General features: G+C 42.9%; 1 protein-coding gene across 1 annotated transcript; it reads left to right on the top strand.

Moving 5' to 3' along the window:
* The first annotated feature begins 11,182 nt into the window (after positions 1 to 11,182).
* CHAMP1 (chromosome alignment maintaining phosphoprotein 1) lies at positions 11,183 to 20,243 on the top strand. The gene is made up of 2 exons (XM_058548564.1): positions 11,183 to 11,209; positions 16,688 to 20,243. The coding sequence occupies exon 2, from the start codon at positions 16,742 to 16,744 to the stop codon at positions 19,214 to 19,216; it is 2,475 nt and encodes an 824-aa protein (XP_058404547.1). The 5' UTR covers positions 11,183 to 11,209; positions 16,688 to 16,741; the 3' UTR covers positions 19,217 to 20,243.
* The last annotated feature ends 1,708 nt before the right edge of the window (positions 20,244 to 21,951 follow it).

Here is a 21,951-nt window from a genome sequence, read left to right as displayed (position 1 = left end):
TCCTCTTGCTTCTACATTTAAAATTTACAGCCTAAAAAAAATGCTTCTATGCTTCAGCTTGTCTCCAGCCCCAGCCCCAGCCCCAGTGGCTCAAGCTTGCCCACACCACGGCCACAGCAGCCCAGGCCTGACCTCACTCCGGCCCCAGCTGCCATGGCTTGACCTCGCCCCAGCCGTAGCTCCTTCGGCAGGACTGCACCCTGGCCCCACCTGCCCCGGCTTGCCCATGCCCCGGGCCCAGCTGCCCTGGCTTAACTGCTCCCTGGCCCTACCTGCCCCGGCTTGCCCACACCCCGGCCCCAGCTGCCCTGGCTTGACTGCACCTTGGCCCCACCTGCCCTGGCTTGCCCACGTCCCGGCCCCAGCTGCCCTGGCTTGACTGCACCCTGGCCACAGCTGCTTCAGCTCGACTGCGCCCCAGCTCCAACTGCTTCAGCTTGGCCATGCTCAGCCTCCAGCTGCATCAACCCAGCCACACTCCAGCTCCAGCTGTTCCCACACTCCAGCACCAGCAGCGTCGGGTCAGCCACACTTCAGCTCAACCACGCTTTGGCTCAGCCGTGGGCCAACCAGAGCACCCGCAGATCAAGGTGGACACAGAATACACAGCACTTGACCCTCCCTCAGTGGCAGCAGGAGGAAACTGCAACCAGATATTTTCAGTATGAGAAAAAATAAGCCAACATCAACAGGCACTAAGCAAAAATATATTAAATCTCCAGACCAAAAGGAAAATGACAATCACCCAGAAATCAACCCTGAAAGCAAAGAAACGTATAACCTTAATGACAGAGAATTCAAAATAGCTATCATAAAAGAGCTCAACGAAATACAAGAAAATACAGATAGACAATTGAATGAAATCAGGACTTTCTTCACAAAAAAAGATTGAAACTATAAAGAAAAACCAATCAGAAATCTTAGAGATGAAAAATACAATAGAGATAAAGAAAAATCTGGAAGCCTTAAGCATCAGAGCTGACAATATGGAGGAAAGAATTAGCAGTATTGAGGACAGCAATGCAGAAATGCTCCAGATGGAGGAAGAAAGAGAACTAACACTAAAAAGAAATGTAGAAACTCTCTGAGAAATATCTGATTCAACTAGGAAATCAAACATAAGGATTATAGGTATTTCAGAGGGAGAAGAGAGGGGAAAAGGAGCAGAGAACTTGTTCAAAGAAATAATAGCTGAGAACTTCACAAACCTGGGGAAGGAGTTGGAAATACCAGTAAATGAAATCAATAGATCTCCTAAATGTATCAACATGAAAAGACCCTCTCCAAGACATATAGTAGTAAAGCTGGGAAAAGTCAACAACAAAGAAAAAATGTTAAGGGCAGCTAGACAAAAAAAAAATAACATACAAAGGAGTTCCTATCAGGATCTCAGCCGACTTCTTGCCAAAAGCTTTGCAGGCTGGGAGAGAGTGGAATGATATATTCAAAATTCTCAAAGACAAAAACTTTCAGCCAAGCATACTCTATCCAGTGAAAATATCCTTCAGATGGAGAAATAGTAACTATCCGTGAAAAACAAAAGCTAACGGAGTTCATTGCCACAAGACCCCCACTACAAGAAGTGCTCAAGAAGGCCCTCATGCCTGAGAAAAGAAAGAAAAACAAAGTTTTGAACAAGGAGAAAAACAGGCAGACAAAACCAGAAAATTTGCAGCTGTCTATCAGAATAGATTAGCAAACACTTAAGTATAAAGCCAAAGATCAAGGGAAGGAAAACACCAAAAATAAATATAACCTCATCACTTTAAATACAAACTCACAACACAAGATGGAATAAGTTGTGACAACAATAACTTAGAAGGGGAACAGGAAAGGGATTGAATCGACTTAGTCAAAGGAAATGAGAGGCCATCAGACAATGGACTATCACATCGACAAGATTTTTTATATAAACCTCATGGTAACCACTAACCAAATAATCAGAAAAGAGTTACATATGATAAATAAAGAGAAAACTAAGAGAACCACCATACAGAACTACCAAACTGAATTGGTAGTCCGAAACACACGGGACAAGAAACAAAAGAAATGCAAAAGAACCAGAAAACGAGTGATAAAGTAGCAACATTAAGCCCTCATATATCAATAAGCACTCTAAACGTAAATGGATTGAATTCTCCAATCAAATGACAGAGTAGTGGGATGGATTAAAAAACAAGACCCAACAATATGCTGCTTCCAGGAAACACATCTCAGCTCTAAAGACAAACACAGGCTCAGAGTGAAAGGATGGAAGACAATACTCCAGGCTAATGGCAAACAAAAGAAAGCAGGTGTTGCCATACTTATATCACACAAAGTTGACTCCAAGATGAAACAGGTAATGGGAGACAAAGAGGGGTAATACATAATGATAAAAAGGACACTCCACCAAGAATACATACCACTTATAAATATATATGCACCCAACACAGGAGCACCAAAGTATATAAAGCAACTATTGACAAACCAAAAAAAGGAGATATTAACAACAACACAATAATAGTAGGGGATCTTAACACCCCAGTCTCATCAATGGACAGATCATCCAGACAGAAAGTCAATAAGGAAATAATGGACTTAAACAAAAAACTTGACAGGATGGCCTTAATAGATATATATATAGAGCACTCCATCCAAACACAGTAGATTACACGTTCTTCACAAGTGCTCGTGGAACATTCTCAAGTATAGACCATATGTTGGGAAACAAGGCATGCCTCATAAATTTAAGATTGAAATCATAACAATCACCTTTTCCGACCATAATGCCATGAAGCTAGAAATCAACTGCAAGAAAAAAACCGGAAAAGTGACAAAGATGTGGATACTAAACAACATGCTCCTGAACAACCAATGGATCATTGATGAAATTAAAGGAGAAATCAAATCATATCTGGAGACAAATGAAAATGAAAATACACCATACCAACTCATATGGGATGCAGCAAAAGCAGTCCTGAGAGGGAAACTCATAGCAATACAGGCCCACCTTAACATAAGAAATAGCCCAAATAAGCAACCTCAAACTACACCTAACAGAATTAGAAAAAGAAGAACAAACAAAGCCCAAAGTCAGCAGAAGGAGAGAAATAATAAAAATCAGAGCAGAAATAAATGAAATCAAAACAAAACAAAAAAAACGGTAGAAAGGATCAATGAAACAAAGAGCTGGTTCTTTGAGAATATAAACAAAATTGACAAACCTTTAGCCAGACTCACCAAGAAAAAAAGAGAGAAGGTTCAAATAAGTAAAATTAGAAATGAAAAAGGAGAAATTACAACTGATACCACAGAAATACAAAGGATTATAAGATAATACTATGAAAAACGATATGCCAACAAATTGGACAATCTAGAAGAAATAGATAAATTCTTGGGCTCATACAGCCTCCCAAAACTGAATCAAGAAGAAATAGAGAATCTGAATAGACCAGTCACAAGTAAAGAGATTGAAACAGTAATCAAAAACCTCCCAAAAAATAAAAATCCAGGACCAGATGGCTTCTCTGGAGAATTTTACCAAACATTCAAAGAAGGCTTAATACCAGTACTTCTCAAACTATTCCAAAAAACAGAGGAAGATGGAACACTTCCCAGCACATTCTATGAGGCCAACATCACCGTGATACCAAAGCCAGACAAGAACAATACAAAGAAGGAAAATTACGGGCCAATATCGCTGATGAACATAGATGCAAAAATCCTCAACAAAATATTGGCAAACTGAATACAGTAATACATTAAAAAGATCATACACCATGATCAAGTGGGATTTATACCAGGGACGGTCCAACATCTTCAAATCAATTAATATGATACACCACATTAACAAAACGAGGAATAAAAACCACATGATCATCTCAATAGATGCAGAGAAGGCATTTGACAAGATCCAACATCCATTTACAATAAAAACTCTCAACAAAATGGGTATAGAAGGAAAGTACCTTAACATAATAAAGACCATATATGACAAACAGACAGCCAACATCATACTCAACAGTGAAAAACTGAAAGCCATCCTTCTGAAAACAGGAATAAGACAAGTGCCCACTCTTGCCACTCTTGCCACTCTTATTCAACATAGTACTGGAGGTTCTAGCCAGAGCAATCAGGCAAAAAAAAGGAATACAAATAGGCAACAAAGAGGTGAAACTCTCGCTGTTTGCAGATGACATGATCTTCTTTAGACCCTAAAGAATCCATTGGAAAATTATTAGAAATAATCAACAACTACAGCAAAGTTGCAGGGTACAAAATCAACTTACAGAAATCAGTTGCTTTTCTACATGCCAACAATGAACTAACAGAAAGAGAACTCAGGAAGACAATCCCATTTACAACTGCCACAAAAAGAATAAAATATCTAGGAATAAATTTAACCAAAGAGGTGAAAGACATATACAATGAAAACTATAAGACATTATTGACTGAAATCAATGATGACATAAAGAAATGGAAAAATATTCCATGCACATGGCTTGGAAGAATAAACATAGTTAAAATGTCCATACTACCTAAATCAATCTACAGATTCAATGCAATCCCAATCAGAATCCCAAGGACATTCTTCACGGAACTAGAACAAAGAATACTAAAATTCATATGGGGTAACAAAAGACCCTGAATAGCTAAAGCAATCCTGAGATAAAAGAACACAGTTGGAGGCATCACAATCCCTGACTTCAAAACATACCACAAAGCAATAGTAATCAAGACAGCATGGTACTGGTACAAAAATAGACACACAGATCAATGGATCAGAATTGAAAGCCCAGAAATAAAACCTCACATCTACACGCAGCTAATCTTCGACAAAGGAGCTAAGAATATAGAACGGAGAAAGGAAAGTCTCTTCAATAAATGGTGCTGGGAAAACTAGACAGCCACTTGCAAAAGAATGAAAGTAGACCATCTTCTTTTGCCATACACAAAACTTAACTCAAAATGGATCAAAGACCTGAAGGTGAGACCTGAAACTATAAAACTCCTGGAAGAAAACATAGGCAGTACACTATTCATCATCAGTCATAAAGGGATCCTTTTGAATTCCATGTCTACTTGGACAAGGGAAACAAAAGAAAAAATAAACAAGTGGGACCTTATTAGATTAAAGAGCTTCTACAAGGCAAATGAAACCAGGATCAAAATGAATAGGCAACCCAACAGCCGGTAAAAAATATTTGCAAACCACATATCCAACAAGGGCTTAATCTCCATAATATGTAAAGAACTCACACAACTGAACAACAAAAAACAAACAACCCAATCAAAAAATGGGCAAAGGAAATGAACAGACACTTCTCCAAAGAAGATATACAGATGGCCAATAGGCATATGAAAAGATGCTCAACATCACTAATCATCAGGGAAATGCAAATCAAAACTACACTAAGATATCATCTTACACCCATTACAATGGCTATAATCACCAAGACAAAAAACAAGAAATGCAGGAGAGGCTGTGGGGAAATGGGAACCCTAATTCACTGCTGGTGAGAATGCAAACTGGCGCAGCCTCTACAGAAAACGGTATGGAGATTCCTCAAAAAATTCAAAATAGAAATACCTTATGATCCAGCTATCCCACTACTGGGTATTTATCCAAAGAACCTGAAATCAACAATCCAAAGAGGCTTATGCACCCCTATGTTCATCGCAGCGATATTCACTATAGCCAAGACATGGCTATAGTGTCACCCAAGTGTCCCTCGGCTGATGATTGGACAAAGAAAATGTGGTGTATATATATATATATACAACGGAATACTACGCAGCCATAAAAAAAGACAAAATCCTCTCATTTGCAACATGGATGGACCTGGAGGGCATTATGTTAAGCAAAATAAGCCAGAGAAAGACAAATACTGCATGATTTCACCCATAAGTAGAAGATAAACTAACACAGGAACAGAGAGAACTGTTTGGTGGTTACCAGGGGCAAGTGGGGTGCGACGTGGGCACGAGGTGAAGGGATGCATCTATATGGTGACTGACAAACACTAATGTACAACAAAAATTTCACAGTAAAGGGGAAAAAAGTGTTTCTGTCTGTATTTTTATTATTGAGGATGAGGATTTTTTCTGTTTATTGAACATTTATTCTTCTGTAAATAAGCTGTCTTTTGCCGGTATTTCTGGCCGGGTGGTTGTTTTCACAAAGGACTGTTGACGTTGGGAGACCATAGTCCATTTCAGGGTCTGCCCAGGGAGGATGAAAGCTGTCACTGACTTGGGGTCCCCGCGCCGATGACGGTTCCTCCCGCATCCGGGACCGCGGATCTGAGACGCCAGGTCTGCTCGCGCAGCGCCGTCTCGCCGGGCACTTAGGGCCTACGGGATCTTAACCCTAAAGAACCCAACAGCAGACAAACAACCCAAAACTCTTTTGGCCGGGGCTCACCGCCTCACCCAGCGGGCTGCAGCGACGCCGACTGGCCGCCCTGGCCCTGGACACAACCCAAAACCCAGCGGGAACGCAGGCACTTCCGGGGGCGTGGCCGGGGCGGGGGCGCGGGCACCTCCGGGGGCGAGGCGGGAGCATACGTCACTTCCGGGCGCGGGCTGGGCCTCTGGACGGGCCGACGCACTCCCGGCAAAGCCGCACCTCTCGATCAGCGATCTGATTGGCCTGCGGGGCAGAGCGCGCGACGCCAAACTCGCTTCCCGTCAGCCCCGCCCCCCCGTTCGGCGGCTGCGCGCACGCTCGCGCGCCCGGAGCCCGCGCCTGCGCCCCGCCGCCATTCGGAGGCTGCCGCGCCGCAGGGCCTCGGGAGGCGTTGGGACCGCAAGCCTGGCACCCGCCGCCGCCGCCGCCGCCGCCGCCTGGACGCCGCCCGCGGCCCACCGGTGAGCAGCGAGGCGGGCGAGAGGGTGGGGAGGGGCGTCGTCGGCACACAGGCCCGAGCCCTGGGGCGCGAGGCAGCCCGGGCGTTTACCGAGGGGACCCTTCCTGGGCCGCGGGCGGGTGGGGACTCCGGGCCGCGGGCGGCCGCGTTAGCTCGCCGGAGGCGGGAAACCCCGGGAGGCCGGTTCTGGCTCAGTGAGGGGCGTTCTTCCGTCTCGGTCTCGGATGCCGCGTTGTCCGTCCTTTGCGGGGCTTTTGTCCGTCGCGTGTGAGCGTCGGGGGCGGCCCGCAGGGGGAGAGGTGGTCGTGTTTGCGGGGGGTTCGTGTCCACAGTCCGGGGGCGGCCCGCAGGGGGAGAGGTGGTCGTCTCTGCGGGGGGTTCGTGTCCGGGATGCGGGAGGAAGTCCTGCCCCCAACGACAGAAAGCGGCCTCACTCAAAGGTGGGCAGAGGACTTGAGCAGGTGTTTCCCCAAGTGGCATAGGAATGGCCCCGAGCATATCATTTATGAAAACGAGACCAGAAGGACACGCCACTTCTTACCTGCCAGGAGGTGCGGTGGTGGACGTCAAATGGTGCAGCCCGCAGCTGGGGAAAGGTTTAATGGTTCCTCAAGATTTAAACATAATTACTATGTGGTCCAGCAGTTCCACTCCTAGGTGTAAACTCCTAGAACTGAAAGAGGGACTCGGATAGATACTCGCGGCCCAGTGTTCCTAGCAGCCTTGTTCGGGATAGCCAGGAGGAGGAAACTATCCAGAGGTCTGTCAACAGATGAAAACTAGTTGGTGTGTACAGTGGGATGTTATTCGTCCTTGAAGAGGAGTAAATGCTGGTTCGTGCTGCCAGACACAAAGGACAAATGTGTGACTGCGCTCGCGGAGACAGAATGGCATGGAGATGACCAGGTGGGAGCGGGGACAGGGAGTTATTGTTCACTGGGTACGGAGTTTCTGTTGATGGTGAAGAAAAGTTCTGGAAGAGGATAATGGTGATGAGTCTGCAACACTGTGAATGTGCTTCATGCACTAAAAGTGCACTTTGAAAAATGGTTAGAATGGTCAATTTTACCGTTGTATTTTGCCACAGGTTTTTTTAAATTTCTAGGAAAAGGCAAAACTACAGAGGCAGTAAAAAGATCGGTGATTGTGAGGAGCACGAGGAATTGTTATGGCGGTGAAATGATTTTGTACGATTCTATAATGGATACGTGACAGTACATTTGTGAAAACCCATAGAACTGTACAACACGTAGATTGACTCCTAATGTAACTTGCAGACTTTAGTTAATAGCATATCAGTGCTTGTTCATCAATTGTAAGAAATGTGCTGCACTAATAGAGGATGTTGATAATAGAAGAAATTAAGAGCAGGGGAGGAAAGGAAGTATATAAGAACAGAGAACCTTCTGTTCAGTTTTCCTTAAACCTAAAACTGCTCTAAAAAATAGTTTCTTAATTTTTAAACGACGTGCTACAGAAGGAAGAAGGATGTTACTGTGTATACTGATAAAACCCACTGAGCTTTAAACATGGTCTGCATACTGGGTTTTAATTTTAAAAGCTGAATATCAAAATGTTTTAAAGACGACGGATGGTATGAGACTTTAGGAAGGAAATTGGATGAGAAATGGTGAAATAGGAGTTATGCCATATGCATAGAACTTCACTGAAACGTACGGGATGATGGACCAGCAAAACACAAATGGTTAGAACTTAGGTTTTTCAGAGACAACATGTAGTCTGTAGAGGTGAAAAGTAGGATGAGAGAAATTTTTATTAATCTGGACAGTTTTGAGTTACTTTCATGGTTAGGCTTAGGAGCTCTGAAATTTAGGAAAAAAATTACTGGAATCTTAAAGCTGGAAGGAATTTCAGTGTCTCGCATCTACCCAGCAGCTGAATTCTGGACTCAATTCTGCAACATCCCTGTAGGAAAGACCACATTGTGTTACAACAGAGATACAGAATCAGGAAACCAGGGTCTTCTGTTGCCTCCTCTGAGCTTTTGGTGTGATCTTTGAAAAGTTACTTCTCTCCCTCAGCATCAGTTTTCTCAATGTGAAATGAAGAGGTTGGACTCCAGTCCTCTGAGGATCCTGCCGGTCCTATACTGATCATTGGCTTCCTACTATGGGGGCTCCTGTCTGTAATTGAGTAGTTCGTAAAACTTTTTATGTTGAGCTGAAATCTGTTTTCCTGCTGGCTTCCACTTGTTGCTTCTAGGACAGATTATATGTTATCCATAATTCTTTTGAAGTTAAGTGTCTACTCACAAATGACATGTTTTTAAAGACTGCTTGCCATTGTGATTGCTTTCTTTTGCATGTTCCCTAGTGCTAGGGACTGTCTTAAAGGGTCCTTCCTACCCAGAGCTGGAGACAGTGATCCACTGGGATACTCTGCTCAGTGCAGAATATGGAATGCAGTTCTCTCTAGTCCTGTATTCTATGTTGATATTTGGATTCTAAATGTTTGATAAATTTCATCTTGTTGATTTTGGCCCATTGTATTGGCTTTTCAAGATCTTACAGAAATTCCACTGTATGAGTTTGCTCGAGATGTACTAGAAAGGATCTGGATACATAGCAGAACTTTATTCTAGTCCTTCATCAGATGCTGATTATTTGTCTGATCTTAAGCAAGTTAGTGTTTAGGTTTGAGTTTTCTCAACTATAAATTGAAGTTTTAAAGTAGATGGTCCCTGAGGTCTTCTCCTACCTTAAAACCCAATGATCTCAAGACAAGATGATAGCTTAGGTCTTTTCTATTTTATTTATTTATTTTTTCAAGATCAGCCTTGAGCTAACATCCATGCTACTCCTCCTCTTGTTGCTGAGGAAGATCGGCTCTGAGCTAACGTCTATTGCCAATCCTCCTCCTTTTTTTTTCCCCAAAGCCCCACTAGATAGTTGTTATGTCATAGCTGCACATCCTTCTAGTTGCTGTACGTGGGACGCGGCCTCAGCATGGCCAGAGAAGCGGTGCATCGGTGCGCGCCTGGGATCCGAACCCAGGCCGCCAGTAGCGGAGCGTGTGCACCCAACTGCTAAGCCACGGGGCCGGCCCCGGTCTTTTCTATTTTTAAAATCCTGTGAATCTAAGATCAGGTCCTCAGTCTTCATGAGAGAATGTACTTTCCAAGGACATACCGTGTGCCAGGGACGTGCAAGGATTACAGAGGTGAATGGGCAGTCCCTGCCTTCCAAGAGCCCATGGCCTGGTGTAGACTCAGGCTGTAGTGCCAGAGGATGACCACTGCACTGGAGGTGTGCATACAGCAGGGAGGCCCAAGGAGGATTGGGAGGGGTGGGGAATTGGCCACTGTTTAAGAAGCATTCCTACCTGAAGGATGGCTGGGTGGGGAGTGTAAAGAGGAAATACCTTGTGTAAAGGCCCAGAAGCTTGAATTGTTGGGGAATTCCAGGTGGGTCAGTACTTGGAGAATGCGTTCAGGTCAGGGTCAGACTGTGAAGAGCTTTATATGCCGTATTCAAGTTTTGTACTGTAGGTGCTGGGGATACCTTGAGGAATTGTGAGCAAGCAAGGCGCACTGGGGTTTTACATTTGGAAGATGACTGGTGGCAGTATGATGAGTGGATTGGAAGGAAGGGAGACAAGTGGCAGGGAGACGGGGTAGATGAATGCCCTGGAACTTCTCAGAGGTGTGTTGGGAGCCATTGTCCAGCCTGTTCATGGCCAGTTGATTCCATTCTGTTCAAGTCAACAGCTTTCCCACACCTGGCACCTTCTCTTAAATTCATGTGTGAAGAGGGCTGAGCAGTCGCTGAAGTACCACCATCCCTCCTTTTCTCAGAGGCCTCTTCCTTCTCTGCCCCTTGGTCCTGTTGATTGTGTTGTCCCTTCTTCCACTGCCTGTTAATTTGCTGCTCTGCTGTGTAGTGTGGATCATTGGCAAAAGGTGAGCTGCTCCTGTGGTCACAGTTGCAATCTTGTGAGTGCTTGTTACATCAGCTGAAATTAGATGGTGGGTTGGAGAAGGGTTTGGTTATATACGTGGGCATTAATTCCATTGTGGATTATTAAAGTGGAATTAGAAGGGATGGTGTTGTGGATAGTATCTACTGCCGTCTTTAGTGTTGTTTATTGGATTGGACCCCTCTCACTGTTGGAGGGGGCAGGATAGTGAGAGAAATAGGCAGAATTCTATTACAGGGTGCACAAATTATCACAGAGATGTAATTTTGATCACCCTTCCTTTCTTTATTTTTTTCAGGTACAACATCTCATCTCTGTCCTGCTTCATGTACTACGGGCCATTTTCTGTGGTGTAGTCAAAAAGCCATGTAGACTTGCCTGCCCTTTGAAGACCGCTTTGAAGACTTCCAGTAAGACAGTTGGTGAGTCTACTAGGGGAAAGCACGTTGGTCTTTATTTCTTCCCCAGTCTGGAGTACTTGCCCTGGATTTAGCAAGTGTTATTCTACCATCATTACTTTGCATATATTTTTGTTTGCTTTTAACATTTCTTGCTTCTTAATGTTTAGGAGAATATTGTATGGTAACATTTTTGAAAAGTGCTTGGAGTTCTTGAGGAGAAACTCTCTATAAAAGCATACACACCCATATATATGATGACGTATGAACACGTACTAGATGTGCATGTATACAGTCATGCGCCGCATAACAACGTTTCAGTCAACAAGGGACCGCATGTGCAACAGTGGTCCCATAAGATTAGTACCACATAGCCTAGGTATGTAGTAGGCTATACCATCTAAGTTTGTATAAGTACACACTACAGTGTTCACACAATGACGAAATCACCTAACAACACATTTCTCAGAATATATCCCCATTGTTAAGTGATGCATGAATGTATGATAGAATCTGGGGTTTGAGAAGTGAACTCTATAATGTTCTTTTTAATTTTTTTTAAGAGGTTATTAGAGTGTGTTGATGAGGCTTGGTAGTAGGCACATGTGGGTAGTAGAAACTGAGATTGGCCACAAGAATTGGTGGTAGGAAGAGGAAAGAAGGGGGCAGTTGGGAGAGGTAAGGGTGACACAGAAGTCTAAGGAGCCCTCGGGGTTTTTTACAGACTGAAGGGGAATGGATATGGATGATGTATTTCCTGAGTGGCCCTAGATGAGGGGTGGGAGAGCTGGTGAATGTGCGGGTTCAGCAGGCAGCAGTTAAGGACAAGAAGAGTCGGTCCAGTTGGAGAAGCTGAGGAGGGGGTGCTGGAGGCTGCTCAAGGCAAGAGCAGTGGGAATCAGGCCCAGTGGTAGTCACTAAAAACGGACTAATTGGGGCCAGTCCATTGGCGTAGTGGTTAAGTTCATGTGCTCCACTTCAGCGGCCCGGAGTTTGCGGATTCAGATCCCAGGCGTGGACCTACACACCGCTCATCAAGCCTTGCTGTGGTGGCATCCAATCTTCCTCACCAAAAAAAAAAAAAAAAAAAAAGACTAATTTACAGAAGCAGTTGTAAAATGTAGGGTTAGTATAAAGTTGCCAAAGAGGCAAGAAAGGGAGAGATACAGTCAATGGAAAGTAGAAATAAGGAGAAAAGTGCTAGAGCTTTGCCTACAGAAAGGGACCGCAAGACTTGGATGGCAGTCAGGAGAGGAGGTGGGTTAGAGAGGGGTCCAGCTCTCCACTGATGTACTGTGTCCAAGATGTTGTTTATGAGATGTGGTTTTGTTTTATTCTGGTTTTCATTTGGTAAGTTTGCCAGTAGCGTTTCTTAAAAATCTTCCTGGCTGTAGAATAGTGTGCTCAGTCCTTTCTGTGGGAATAGAAGAAAAATGCTTTACCCTTGCAGTTTATAATCTAATCCCTGCATTCGGCACTTGGGCTTGTGGATGACCTCTGTTTTATGAGTTAGCGTTGGTAAAGTTGATGAGGTAGCATATTGGGAAGGAGGAAGGTGGTTTTGTTAATGGGACTGTACGTTATGAGAAAGAGGAGAGGCGTAGCTAAGGAAGTGCTACATTGAAACAAGGAAACAAAAGTACTTTCTACGTACTATATCCTTATTCCTTGAGAGGTTGGGAAAGTTTCTACAGTTAACAGTTTGTTTAACTAAGCTTAAGAAACTGACAGAAATCATGGAAGTGATGCTTCTCTGCCTGTCACACGCAGGACTTGAGTGTCTTTTGGATGAGCCACTGCATGTTGGTTAGCCATAACTTCACCAAGGTGATGTGGGACTGTGTAATTACCAGAAACTGAAGGAGTGTTTTTTGTTTTTTTTTTTGTGGAGAGATCAGCCCTGTGCTAACATCTGCCAATCCTCCTCTTTTTTTGCTGAGGAAGACTGGCCCTGTGCTAACATCCCTGCCTGTCTTCCTCCACTTTATACGGGATGCCGCCACAGCATGGCTTGCCAGGCAGTGTGTTGGTGTGTGCCCGGGATCTGAACTGGCAAACCCCAGGCCGCCGCAGCGGAACGCACACACTTAACCGCTTGCGTCACCGGGCCGGCCCCCGAAGGAGTGTGTTTTTTAAAGACTACCCTGTAGTTTCAAATATAGTAATAATAGGTAATACTGAGTGCTTGCTACGGATATAACATACCTCACCTCCATGTCATAATGTAGCGGACATGTGACGGGATGTGATGATACAACATGACATACCTCACCTCTCTATCACAATGTAGATGACGTGTGACGAGATGTGATGATACAACATGACATAACTCAACTCTATCACAATGTAGATGACGTGTGACATGATGTGATGATACGATATGACATACCTCACCTCCATGTCATAATGTAGATGACGTGTGACGTGATGTGATGATGTATGACGGGATGTGATGATACGCTATGACGTACCTCACCTCCATGTCATAATGTAGATGACGCTTGATGTGATGTGATAATACAATGTGACGTACCTCTCCTCTGTAATATGGGCATCCCTTGACTGTTCGTTACGGCCACTTACGGACAGGCGGGGTTATTCCATCTTACATTTTCTTTTAACATCTAGACGTTGAACATTGGACTCTGAGGTGCATAGTTAACCTAGTCTTTAAAGATTTTTTTTAGAGATTTTTCTTCAGTACTAAGTGATTATATTTTTCTTTTTTGGTAGTCCTTCTAGCCCTAAAAACAGTTTTCTGAAAGGTAGGATAATTGCAGAGTAATTCAGAAGGAGCTAATACTTTCTGAAAAGCACTAGTTTGTTTCCTCCACTGTCTATCTTAACTTTAGACATCCCCAAAATGCAAATGGTGTGCCACTGATTCAGGTGATAGAAAACGATATTGTCAGTAATAACATTTTTAAAAACAGAAGTTATTAAAATTAGAAATATTATTAAGTTTTTTTAATTAATATTTTTGAAATTAATAAAAAGATACCGTGATTAGTAAGTAAGTATTTCTAACCTGTACTGTTTTTTGAGGAGCGGTAACATGGAGTCTATTTTGACCCCATTGTTACCATTAGCACAGAGCGTGACTGGTTCTTTTGGTCAACGATGGGGCATAATTTAATGAGAAGACTTTGTAATGCACTTGGTGAATAAACTCACTGTGCATGTTAATTGCGGAATCCGTTGAGCAGTTGTTGAATTCTCGTGCTGAGAAGAGCACGCCAGGTGGAGCTAGTGGAGACTAGAGTCAAGTCCAGAACAGAATCATAGACGTGAAATGCAGTAAATGCTCAGTGGAACATCACACATCAGTGAGGAACAGGGTTGTGTGTTGAGACAACTGAACTGTCCATTTGGAGTGAAAAAATAGTCTGGATCACTACCTCATTCCTTATACCAGAGGGATCAAAGATACAAATGTAAAAAAAAATGAAATTGTTAAAAATAGGAAAAAATATTGAGTGATTAAAAAAATAATGGAGTGGGGGAAGCGTAAGTAAAACACAGAGTCATAAGGAAAACACTTTTAATTTTTTTTTTTTTTTTTTTTTTGGTGAGGAATATTGGCCCTGAGCTAACATCTGTTGCCAATCTTCCTCTTTTTGCTTGAGGAAGATTGTCCCTGAGCTAACATCCACGCCAGTCTTCCTCCATTCCATACATGGGATGCCACCACAGCATGGCTTGACAAGCGGTATGTAGGTCCACATCCGGGATCCAAACCCGTGAACCCCGGGCCCCCGAAGCGGAGCACGCGAACTTAACCACTACGCCACCAGGCTGGCCCCTAAGTTTTTAATTTTTATAAACCAATTTGTGTGGTAAAAAGAAAATACCATGAAGTCAAAAGACAAATGATAAGCTTGGAAAGTGTCTTCAGTAAAAAGGCTGAGTTCTTTTATATACAAAGACTATTTACAAATAATTGTGAAAAATGGACAAAGCACATTCTAGAAAAAGAAATACGTGTGGCTAGTAAACAAGGAAAAAGTCTTTCTCATTAAAGAAAAGCACATTAAAACAATCGTGAGAAACCAGTTTTCACCTAAGAAGTAGCAAGGATTGGAAGTTTAATGATACTCTGTGTTATGAAGGAGTTCGGGAATTGTCCCTCATATATACACTGCTGGGTGGTGTGTATAGTACTGCAACTTTTTGAGAGTTTCCATTTTAATTGCAAATAACCTTTGAACCAGGTAATCCACTTCTGGGAGTTTTCTCTTCAGAAATACTCTCATATTCAAAAGATATGTACAAGGGAATTCAGTGCATACTCTCTATGTAAAAATGTCCTAGAAAATGTCCTCTAAGTCAGCAGAACTCCTGAAACCTGTACCTGCCCTTTCCATAGAAACACAGAAACTTGGCCCAGTTTTGTTTCCAGAATCATCACAACCTACTCCTCTTACTTCCCTGGAGCCTCAGAAGCCTGGCCCTGTTGTTTCTCCTGAGCCACAGACACCTTCTCTTCCTTAAATGAAAGCAAGTTGCAGAGCAGTATGCTTAGTATCCCATTTGTGTAGAATGTGATTGTGCATTTGTGTATACGTAGAACGTTTCTTCAGTGACACGTAAGTACAGTGGCTGCCCTGGGGAGTCATACTGTGTGAGTGTCTTGTACTGTGTGAGTGAACGTTTCTAACTGTGAGCTCCTGTTACTTTTAACACCTAAGAAGACTCACTTAAAATTTTAAAAAGTCATGCTTTCTGGCAAGCAAGCTCCTGCCTCAAGGGTGTCCCATGTCTGAATTGACCTTTGCCTGGCAAGCTCTTCACTCATTGAAGATCTCTGCTCAAGCATCTTTCCTTGACAGTCTTCTCTACATTGCCCTCCACACTCTTATCTCCTCACTAATGTAAGCACCAAATTGCAAGACACCCCTTTAAACCAGATGCCTAGAAAAGCACAGACAGAAGATAATTCATTTAGTAAATGAAGGAATAAAATACCTTGTATTAGGGTGGATAAGACATTATATGTTGATGTTTTTTAAAAACATCATCTTTTCATAGTTAGATTTAGTGGGGAAAGTACTTTCTGAAATGAATCTAAAGTTTCTTGCTCAGCCTTCAGTAGCCTAGCTTTAATTTTGATATTTACTCAGCTGTGTCCTGACAGCTTGTTGATTCAGGGTTTTAGAGTCAAGGTATAAGGCTCATGCAGTAGATAATTTGGGGTCAGCCTTGGGTCACCTGGATAAGTCACTTCTCTGAACCTCAAGATTCTTCATCTTTAAATTAAAATAATACTTGAGTCATATTAGGAAAGTTAAATGAGGTGATGTATGTAAAACTAGCAGAGTTCCTGGGACTCAGTTAAAAATCAGTGCCATTTCTCCCTTCTCTTCAAAAATCTTTTTAGAGATATTGTCTAATAAGTGTATGTGCCATTCTAGACATAAAACTATGCAGTTATAGAATGGTCTAGAACAAAATTTTATTCAAAATTATGTTCCCTGAAAATAATTTATTTCTACTTTATTGCAGCACCATTGAAAGTTTTTAAAGAATATAATCGTGTGTGTTGTAACAGAAAGAAAAATGGAAGTATTCCAGGAGCTTCGTAAACCATCAGCACGTTTGGAGTGTGACCACTGCAATTTCAGAGGCACAGATTATGAAAATGTGCAAATCCACATGGGCACCATCCATCCAGAATTTTGTGATGAAATGGATGCCGGTGGATTAGGTAAAATGATATTTTACCAAAAAAGTGCGAAGCTATTTCACTGCCATAAATGCTTCTTCACCAGCAAGATGTACTCTAATGTGTATTATCACATCACATCCAAACATGCAGCCCCAGAGAAATGGAATGAGAAACCAAAAAATCAGTTAAACAAAGAGACAGATCCTGTGAAAAGCCCTCCTCTTCCTGAACACCAGAAAATGCCCTCTAACTCAGCAGAATTGAAACCTACACCTGCCCTTTCCATAGAAACACAGAAACTTGGCCCAGTTTTGTCTCCAGAATCACCAAAACCTACTCCTCTTACTTCCCTGGAGCCTCAGAAGCCTGGCCCTGTTGTTTCTCCTGAGCCACAGACACCTCTTCCTTCTCCTGAGCCTCCAAAACCTGCCCCTGTTGCTTCTCCTGAACCTCCAAAACCAGCCCCTGTTGCTTGTGAATCTCAGAAACAAGTCCCTGTTCCTTCTCCAGAACCACAGAAACTTGCTCCTGGATCTCCTGAGCTGGTAAAGGCTACTCTTATTAATCCCAAACCCCAGAAACACTCCCATTTCCCGGAAACATTGGGGCCGCCTTCAGCCTCATCTCCAGAGTCACCAGTTCTAGCTGCCTCCCCTGAACCTTGGGGGCCATCCCCAACTGCGTCTCCAGAGTCTCGGAAGCCAGCCCGGACTATTTCCCCTGAGCCAAGGAAGCCATCCCCATCGGAGTCTCCTGAACCTTGGAAGCCATTCCCTGCTGTCTCCCCAGAGCCTAGGAGACCAGCCCCATCTGTGTCACCAGGTTCTTGGAAGCCAGGGCCACCTGGGTCTCCCAGGTCTTGGAAATCCAGTCCTTCAGTGTCGTCAGGACCTTGGAAGCCAGCTAAACCTGCTCCATCTGTGTCTCCTGGACCTTGGAAACCAATTCCTTCTATATCACCTGGACCTTGGAAGCCAACTCCATCTGTGTCCCCTGCGTCCTGGAAGTCTTCATCAGTCTCACCTGGTTCCTGGAAATCTCCCCCTGCGTCTCCTGAGTCGTGGAAGTCTGGCCCACCAGAACTGCGAAAGACAACTCCCACCCTGTCACCTGAACATTGGAAGACAGTTCCCCCGGTGTCTCCTGAGCTCCGTAAAGCGGGACCCCCCTTGTCTCCTGAGCTTCGCAAACCAGGCCCACCACTGTCCCCAGAGATCCATAGTCCAGCCGGATCTCCAGAGCTCAGGAAACCCTCGGGGTCTCCAGAGCTTTGGAAGCTTTCTCCTGATCAGCGGAAAACTTCTCCTGCTTCACTTGATTTCCCCGAATCCCAGAAAAGTTCCCGTAGTGGTTCCCCTGATCTTTGGAAGTCTTCCTTTTTTATTGAACCTCAGAAACCTGTCTTCCCTGAGACCCGGAAACCAGGTCCTTCTGGGTCATCTGAGTCCCCTAAAGCAGCCTCCGATATCTGGAAGCCTGTTCTCTCTGTGGATGCTGAGCCTAGAAAACCTGCCCTGTTTTCTGAGCCTGCCAAAACAGCCCCTCCTGCTTCTCCTGAACCACGAAAACGTGTTCTTTTTCCAGAGCCCCGGAAACTTGCCCTTTTCCCTGACCTTTCCAAATCTGCTATCTTCTCAGAGTCTCAGAAGGCAGCCGAGCTTGGTGATGAGCTGCAGGCAGATGCCATAGATGATCAAAAGTGTGATATTCTGGTTCAGGAAGAACTACTAGCTACACCTAAGAAACTCTTAGAAGACACTTTATTTCCTTCCTCAAAGAAGCTCAAGAAAGACAACCAAGAGAACTCGGATACTGAGCTTAGCAGCAGTGAGTATATAAAAACAGATTTGGATGCGATCGAGAATAAGGGCCAAGAATCAAGCAGTGATCAAGAGCAGGTTGATGTGGAATCTATTGATTTTAGTAAAGAGAACAAAATGGGCATGACTAGTCCAGAGCAGTCCAGGAATGTACTACAATTTACTGAAGAAAAAGAGGCTTTTATCTCTGAAGAAGAGATTGCAAAGTATATGAAGCGTGGAAAAGGAAAGTATTACTGCAAAATTTGTTGCTGTCGTGCTATGAAAAAAGGTGCTGTTTTGCATCATTTGGTTAATAAGCATAATGTCCATAGCCCTTACAAATGCACAATTTGTGGAAAGGCTTTTCTTTTGGAATCTCTCCTTAAAAATCATGTAGCAGCCCATGGGCAAAGTTTACTTAAATGTCCACGTTGCAATTTTGAATCAAATTTCCCAAGAGGCTTTAAGAAACATTTAACTCATTGTCAAAGCCGGCATAATGAAGAGGCAAATAAAAAGCTCATGGAAGCTCTTGAACCGCCGCTGGAGGAGCAGCAAATTTGATGTATCCACAGTGTGGATATATGCTCTACAAAGTTGTGGGTTCAAAGTATAGTTAAATAGCCTAGTTGGATCAGTAGATGTTGATGTGTGTGGTGTACTGTGTTTAATTGTCTCAGTAGTGTTACAGAGACAGCATTTGGTTATTTTTCTCATGGTCTCTGTTTATGTGGCTATCTTGTAAGTCAATAAATTCATACTGTATATTCCAGATGGATAAAATTTCTCTAATTTCTTTTAAGTATATTTGAATAATATGAAGAGGTCGGCATTCCATTTATCAATCAAGAGCAAGTTTTACTCAATTTAAAACATCTAACAAAGTGTATCTTGTGAAACTCATTTCAGAGAACAGGAATTATTAATTGGAATGTTTAAGAATTAGGCATTAAAATTTAGAGAAATTTTGTTCTCTTAAATGTATTTTCAAATCATAAAAGTTATTTTGAAGTTTCTATTTGATCATATAAAATTAGTTTATATATTAAATCTTGAACAGTTTCTAGATGTTTATTAGCTTTTATGTCATGGAAAATTGGAGTCTCAGGGTTGCTGATTTCCTGCTAAAAGGGGGAAAATTGAGTGAGTTTAGAAAATAGATTGCAGCCTTCTCCTGTAGGAAACTGAGAAAGATGAGTGTGAGTCTAGGTCTCGTCCCAGTTGTTTCCTTTGGAGTCTTCCATTCTGTCCTATACCCCGAGATCTGGCCCTTTGCTTCCTTGTGAGCTCACACCAATAGATGGTCCTTAGTTGCCAAATGTGTTGGAGCTGCACCTCCTCCTCCCAGGCCCACTGCGCCACTGTCGGGGCTTCAGCTTCAGACCAGGGTAATGAGTAGGAACTGAGAGTCTTCCAGACTTACAAGAGAAAATTTTATAAATACACATTTCTGTTTGAGAATACATCAATTTTACATTTTTCACAGTTGTTACTGTAAATACATTGTGCCTGTTCATGGATTATTTTATTCTAAAGTATTTTGTCAGTTGTGTATCAACCAAATTAAAAACAAAGGCGTTCATGTCAACAACATCTTCGTGTATGTTTTGTTTTTTGTAATTTTCATTGTATGATATCCAAATTCCATTATTCTTTCCTATTGCCACTTGTTTTCAGCATGCTAATTTTGATATCTGGAGCAGCATTTTCTAGGCTGTGTTTTCTCAGTTTTGTGGTCAGGTAAGTTAGAGAAACACTATTCTAGGTGCTCCTCGTGGAAAATCATATCAGTGAACAGTAGCATCTTAAAAATTTAATCCCAGGGCCGGCCCCGTGGCTTGGCGGTTAAGTGTGCGCGCTCCGCTGCTGGCGGCCCGGGTTCGGATCCCGGGCGCGCACCAACGCACCGTTTCTCTGGCCATGCTGAGGCCGCGTTCCACGTACAGCAACTAGAGGGATGTGCATCTGTGACATACAACTATCTACTGGGGCTTTGGGGTAAAAAATAAATAAATAAAAATTTAAAAAGTTTAATCCCAGTGGTTGTCAATCCTCATTTAAATAATATGAAGCATTTAGTGCCCTAGAGATTCTGATGTGTAGCCAGGATTGAGATACTGGCTCTAAGCTGTTCCCTGATATTTTTGAGCAAGGAGCACTTTTTATCATGGCATGCAAATTTATATGCCAATTTAGAAGACAATGTTTAGATAATACTGGGAAGGTCTTAGAAACTTCAGGACTGCCACTCCTTTGGTGAGCACAGGCAGGCAGGGAAAATACTGTGAGTGCTTGATGCTGTCATAGTTGTCAGTTCACACTGGGCACCTGAGAAGGAGCTTCCAGTTCTGGATTTTCCTTCTAGGCATGATGCCAATAAGTAGGACAGGTAAGATATCTTGGATATACAGTCTTTGTCTCATCTATACTGACTTAAAATTCTGAGTGGGAAAACAGGGTCTGCAGCACCCAGAAACCCTTTTGAAGCCTGCACTCTCTAACCAACCACGTTACATGCAACAGATTGTTTTCTTTAGGACTTCACACTTTTTGGTGCAAACTTCCCACAAAATCCTTCCGAGACCTTTGCTCAAGATGGAGCTAGCTAGATCCCACCACTTGCCATCTGATATGAGTTTTTTCTTGATATTGTCATAGGATAGAGGATACTACGCTAGGGTAAGTGGTGGTGATGCGTGAGTAGTATTAGCCTTAAGACCTTAGCCCTATTTGGTTAAACCACCATGTTCTTGGCTCACCTTACTTATGGCTTCCCACTTTTTTCTCCTTTTACCTCTAAGGTCAGGGTAAGCTGTGCCATTACCTTAGAACCTAATGGCTTTTTTGAAACCTCCATCATTTTGCCTCCTATACAGTAGCATCCCTGTAGTCAATATGACCCTCTGTACATTTTTTTCTTATTTTTCTATGTAATTACAACTATTTCTAATTCAGTGATTCCACATAATGTGAAAGAGAAACTTATTGTACCATCTTTTACTCAACATTCATGGACTTGATGCTATTATATTTTAGGTGACAAATTTAGTTTTCTTTAATTTGATTCTAAGTACGTAAATTGTGACGTGTCCATAGCAGATACTCCTTTTGTTTTTAATATTGTTATGGATTCTAGCTTTGTCTTGGATGAAAACAAAGAAAGATGCTTATCACATCTCATCTGCAAGCATTACAGAATGAACAGTGGTGCCTCTTGAAGTTGAATTATACTGCTAGATCTTTAAAAACTCTGAAATTGTCCCTCTTTCTCAATCTAGCTCTTTCCTGATGTGTAAATT

The sequence above is a fragment of the Diceros bicornis genome, chromosome 9 (assembly GCF_020826845.1).
Source record: "Diceros bicornis minor isolate mBicDic1 chromosome 9, mDicBic1.mat.cur, whole genome shotgun sequence".
NCBI lineage: Eukaryota > Metazoa > Chordata > Mammalia > Perissodactyla > Rhinocerotidae > Diceros > Diceros bicornis.
This window is presented reverse-complemented; position numbering and strand designations above follow the sequence as displayed.